The sequence below is a fragment of the Nannospalax galili genome, unplaced genomic scaffold (genome assembly GCF_000622305.1).
Source record: "Nannospalax galili isolate Female #2095 unplaced genomic scaffold, S.galili_v1.0 scaffold553, whole genome shotgun sequence".
Lineage (NCBI taxonomy): Eukaryota > Metazoa > Chordata > Mammalia > Rodentia > Spalacidae > Nannospalax > Nannospalax galili.
In genome coordinates, this window is record NW_008336313.1 from 4,828,573 (window position 1) to 4,833,771 (window position 5,199).

The following is a 5,199-nucleotide window of genomic DNA, read 5'->3' on the forward strand; positions in this document are numbered from 1 at the left end:
GTGTAGTATTCAGTGGCAGCTTTCCCAGAGCACTGGCAAAACTGGTTGGTAGAACACGTTTTAAGACATGAGTTTTTTTGTTGTTGAAAAAGAACAAAAACCATTAAAAACAAAAACATGAGTAGGTAGCCTCCATTAGAAAACTTTTCCAGTAGAATTTGTAAGATAGACTGCTTCTCAGACTAGTTTCTCTATCGGCAAAGCACAAGAACTGTCATGTCTTGAGCTGAAAGATGGCATGGCCTTGCTTCTGTGAAACCACCCAGCGCAGCTTCTCAGGACAGCCACTGGAATTGCTGCAAACAGCAGGCCTGGATGGATGGCTACTTGGCAGTTTCTCAAAATGAAGAGTTGTCTTTGGAAAATTTCAACAGCAGAAACAACATAAGAGTCTGAACACTAGCTTCAAAAACGTTAACTGATCTACAGAATTTTTCTCTTAAAATTCAACGTTATCTGAAAAGGCTTACACTAGGCTAAAATGCCAAGGTCAAATAAAAGGAATCAATCCCTTAATGAAGGAAGACACCCTCTTCCAGCAAAGGGGCAAAACCTCCCTGCCCCAAGGGTCTGTGTATGAAAGTCCTTCCAGTTCACCTCAAAGTTCACAAGGGCTATTTGTCTCTGAACTGCCAGCTGGGTTTATATCTGCAAACTCCAACATTCTGAAAGGGAAGCAACATCATCTTCACTCTAAACAACTAGCCCACATTAGTTTCAGACCCACCCAACAGTCCCTAAAGCATTACAGCAGAGAATGTGAGGGTTAGGAGTTTTATGCTAAGAGCCAGAAAACTGAGGAGAATTGGATTTTTATTATGCACAAATGTCTCCCTCCCCCCCAAAGCCGGCAGTGTAACTAAATTAAAAGGAGACTCTTTCCCCAATTTCCCAGAGAGAGGTAAGTGGCAGATCGATGTACAGCTCAAGAAGGGGAATTTAAAAACAGTAAGCGCCTCTCCTTTCAAAAAATGGAGAGAAGCCACTTTACATTTTGTCAGACAAAACCCTGTCCACAGGAGGCCGTTTTCCACAAGGAACTTGCAAAGGTGTCAGAGAGGCGCCAGTTGGGAGGAGATAAAGGGCCATTTGGGCACAAACCCCCCCTCTGACCCAAGCTTTTTTCTAAAGTGTCTCCTTTTCAACAGGGAAGCCTTTTAAAACTACATTTGCTTTGCATCCCTACCTGAATGACAATGTGTCGATCCGATTTCACCTTTTGTCAAGGACAGGGTGAGAAACAGTAAAACTGCTGTCAGTATCTCAGAAATAGCAAGTCTTTAGCTTACGGGAAGGGGGAGGGTGCTACCCCTAGTGCAGCCCTAGAGATGGGGTGAAGGTGGCAAAGCCTGCCTAATCTTAAAAGCAAACCCCCAAATTGCAAGACATGAAATCTCTTTTGATAAAAGAGGAGCCTCTGTGGGGAAACACAATTCTGTTTGTGTCTGAATTAACACATTCACCAATGCAAAGCAAATCTGGAAGTCTTTCATCTGCTGCAAAAGTAGGTTCACTCCTAAGAGGTCAGCAAGTCAGCAATCAGGAAATGCATATGGAAAAATTAAATCTGCACCTAGACTGGAGCTGATTTAAAGCGAAACAAATGACTACCTTAAAAGAGTAGCTATTATTATGCAAATGAAGAAAATCCCACTCTTACAGCACTTAGGGGCCAGGTTTCTGCAAATAAATGTAAAATTACCCGTCGGCAAACCAACCTCCCCTCAGATTCCCCAGGTCGGGAGGGAAAGTATCAACAGGGGTAGAAGATGCCTGAAACTTGCTTCAGAAAAACTGTAACCTCTTGGGAGGCTGGGGTAGGAGTAGGGTTTTAAAAACAGAAAGCCATCAGAAACCTGAATCCCAAAGTGACTCAAAACACCTCGTCCCGTAGGAGGTGGTCAGCCTAGGTTAGAAATCAGAAACCTATTGAGACCACATTTCTGGAAGGCACAGAATTAGGAGAACCTGGTTATTTTGTGTCAGGATGTTACAGCACAGGTTTGAGACTCGGAATGTCATCTCGGCTCCTAATTGAGTGGGCCTTCTCCACCAAGAAGAACAAAATAACGGCGCGATAGGATCTCCAGGTGGCTGCTGTCTAGCAATTTTTAACCACTGTGGGTTATTAGAAGAATCCTCAAGATTCCTTACCAGCCTAGGGCAATTTTTCCACACACCCCCTTTTTCTACCCTGGGGAGGACTGACACTGTAAACAAGTGGGACAATGGGAAACCAGTTCACCTGGCACCCCTCTTATTCCCCGCAAGGACACACACAAACCAAAAATAACCGCGGACAGCACACGACTGAGGGCCGCAGGAGCGGAAAGCAACAAAAAGAGTCCCCCAGAGGGACCCAGACCAGGGATCTGCCAGGCCAGCCCCTCCCCCAGACGGCAGAGAGCGGAGCAGGAGCGGGACCCCGCCGCCCAAAGGCCCCGGCAACGCTGCTACCCGCCCCCCCCCAACGCGCCCACCCGCGCGCCTCGGCCTCGAGGACACTAGGAGGTGGTCAAGAGGGCAGGGGGTGGGGGGAGCATAGAAAATCGCCGGAGCCTAGCTGGACAGGTTGCTTCGGGATTGGGACACAAAGAGGGAAGGGGAGTTTGTAGGAGTGATCGGTAAAACAAGTCTGCGGAGGAAATGTGTGCAAACCCGGGAAGGAGGTGCGAGGAGGCTGGAGACCGGGGCTCAGCAGAGGGGCGCTGTGCTGGGGAAAGTGGGTGCGGGGCAGAGGGCAGGAGGGGTCGTCGAGGAGGGCAGGGGAGGATGACTTCAGGGGAGAACTGGATGTGCAGAAGGCATGGGGTCCCGAGCACCTCGGGCTCTGCAGGCAAGGGCGGTCGCTGCACCGCGGAGGGGCTCAGCGCAGAGGGCAAAGGCGGGGCGGCCCGAGGGGTTCCTTACCTGCATAGTCACGACCCCCAGCTCCTCGGCCGCCAGCCTCTTCATCTGGCTCGCCAGCACTTGCGCCTCGTCCAGGATGGAGAAGTCGGCGTGGGCCACAGCGCCCAGGAGCCAACACGCCACCAGGCAGAGCAGCCCGAGCGGCGGCCGCGGAGCCCGGGGCCAGCCAGGGCAGCCGGGACTGCGGCGGGACAGGGCGGCCGGCGCCGCTGGTTCCGTTTCCTCCGACTCGCGGGCCATGCTGCGTCCCGCCAGTCCCCGCCGACAGGCTCCAAGCGCCGGGCAGCCAGGAGCGCGCGGGAAGGTGCGCCCCGGGCCCGCTCGCAGCACCCCGCCAAACTTTGGTCCTCCGGCTCCGCGGCGGCGGCAAGCAAACTTTAGGGGGCGCCGGGCTGCAGCGTCGGCGGGCCGGCGGCCACCATCGCGGGCGGCGGGCAGGACCGGAGCTCTCCCGGGCTCCCCGGGATCTCCGCGCGCACCGCCCCGGGGCAGGAGGCTCCGAGACCGCGGCACCCGCAGGCCCGGGCTGAGAACGGACGGACGGAGCAGCGAGCGGCGCTTTCGCTTCCCCGAGTCTCAGCGCGGCCGGGGCGAGGGCGGCGACGCCACCGATGGAGGAGCGGCGGGCTGCTGGGGCAGGCACCCGGCGGCCACGGAGAGGGAGGCTTAAAAAACCCAAGTGAAAGAAAGGAAAGAAAAGAAAGCGGCGAGGGGAAGGGAGGTGTCTAGTGCCACCACGCTGTGCTCCGGCTCCGTGCACTTCCCGGCCCCGCCACCGCGGCTGCGGTGATTTATGGAAGGAGAGGGGGGCGGGGAAAGTCCCTCGCTTGCCCCTCCTCTCGCTGCCCGGCTCCCGCCTCGCGACGCCCCCAGGACCAGCCTGGCTTCGCCGACCTGCCTGGCCTGGGAGGGGAACCTCTGGGACCTCCTGGTGGTCCCGCAGCCCCCCGCCCCTCTCCCCGCCGCGGTTCACAGGAGGGATCCCGGCTCCCACGCGTTCCAGGTCCCACCCACCCAAAGTCCCTTTTAAGTTTTAGGACTCTAGCTTTCAGCCTGGCAGAGATTTGGGGGAGGAGGCGACTGGCGTTTGAGCGTCACCTCCCTTTCCTCCCTGTTTTAACTAACAATAGCTCGCCCTCGTGGGAGCTGCGGACTTGCTTTGTAAACCAGTCCCTGTGTGCCCGGCACTGTACTCTGGGGTCTACATCCAGTGCAGGTCATACATTAGCCTTTAATCCCAGGACATCCCCAGAAAGTCGGTATCGTGATCCCGAATTTTTAGATAACAAAGACTGAGGCTTAGGGAGGTGCAGCAAATAGCTGAAGGTCACCCAGGGGTAAGCTGCAGACCCAGAATTTAAGCACAAGCCTGACTCCAAGATCTTTGCTCTGAACTTCCACGACGTTCCTTCTGTCTCTCTCTGGAAAACCATCGCATTCCATCACAAACAAAAAGGAAAACAAAACAGAAGCCGAGTCCATAACACACACCTGTTCTCCCAGCATGGGAGGGCAGGGTTAACCTTCCTGTTGCTGCTGAATCCTGGCTCAAACTCTCCCAGAAGCCACCCTATGGAAGCACTTGGAACAAGAGGGAGGCGTTGTGTATGCTGGAGTGTGTAAGGCAGCTATTCTCTGTCCCGCGGGCTATGAATTTGCCTCTGCTAGATTCCTGGAACACACATGTTAAGGGACTTGCCCAGGACTACCTACCAAAGACTAGCAGAAGTAGAACGCTATTTAGTGCTTTTTCTCCTGTCAGTGACCGGTTTCCATTTTCTCTCTTTGATTATATTGTATTAAGAACTCAGCTTCTGCCAGGAGGAGAAGGCTCAGTGAGAAAGGTGCATGCCAGGTAGGTACAAGCGTGAGAACTGAGTTCAGATCTCCAACACTTAAGTGGAAGTCAGGCATGGTGACTTTCCTCCATAACTAGGGATGGGGTAAGAGGAAGGCAGAGGTAGGTGGATCCAGTATAATCAAGCAATCACTGAGCTCTGGGCTCAGTGAGAGATCCTGTCACACACACACAAAGTAATAATAATGTGGAGACTGGTTGAGGATTACACGGAAAGGTCAACTTCTGACCTCTACAGGCGCATTCTCTCTCTCTCTCTCTCTCTCTCTCTGAGAGAGAGAGAGAGAGAGAGAGAAGTAAGGGGGGGTGCAGTTATGGGGGATCAAATTACATTGCTGAAATTCACAAAAATTCAATAAAGATGAATTAAAAAGAATGCAGTAGTAAATTATTTATAAGTGAGGATATATTATGATTAAGATAGGTTGTAT

The 5,199-nt window shown here is 53.1% G+C and overlaps 1 protein-coding gene across 3 annotated transcripts in view; it reads right to left on the reverse strand.

The window, feature by feature from the left end:
- Nucleotides 1-3,280, reverse strand: part of Cachd1 (cache domain containing 1) — a 229,200-nt gene extending 225,920 nt beyond the window's left edge. For all 3 annotated transcript variants that reach the window (XM_008831067.2, XM_029562505.1, XM_029562506.1), the window contains exon 1: nucleotides 2,911-3,280. In XM_008831067.2, the coding sequence (XP_008829289.2) occupies nucleotides 2,911-3,150 (240 nt within the window). In that variant the 5' untranslated portion in view covers nucleotides 3,151-3,280. The remainder of the gene's footprint in view (nucleotides 1-2,910) is intronic.
- Between the last annotated feature and the right edge of the window lie 1,919 nt (nucleotides 3,281-5,199).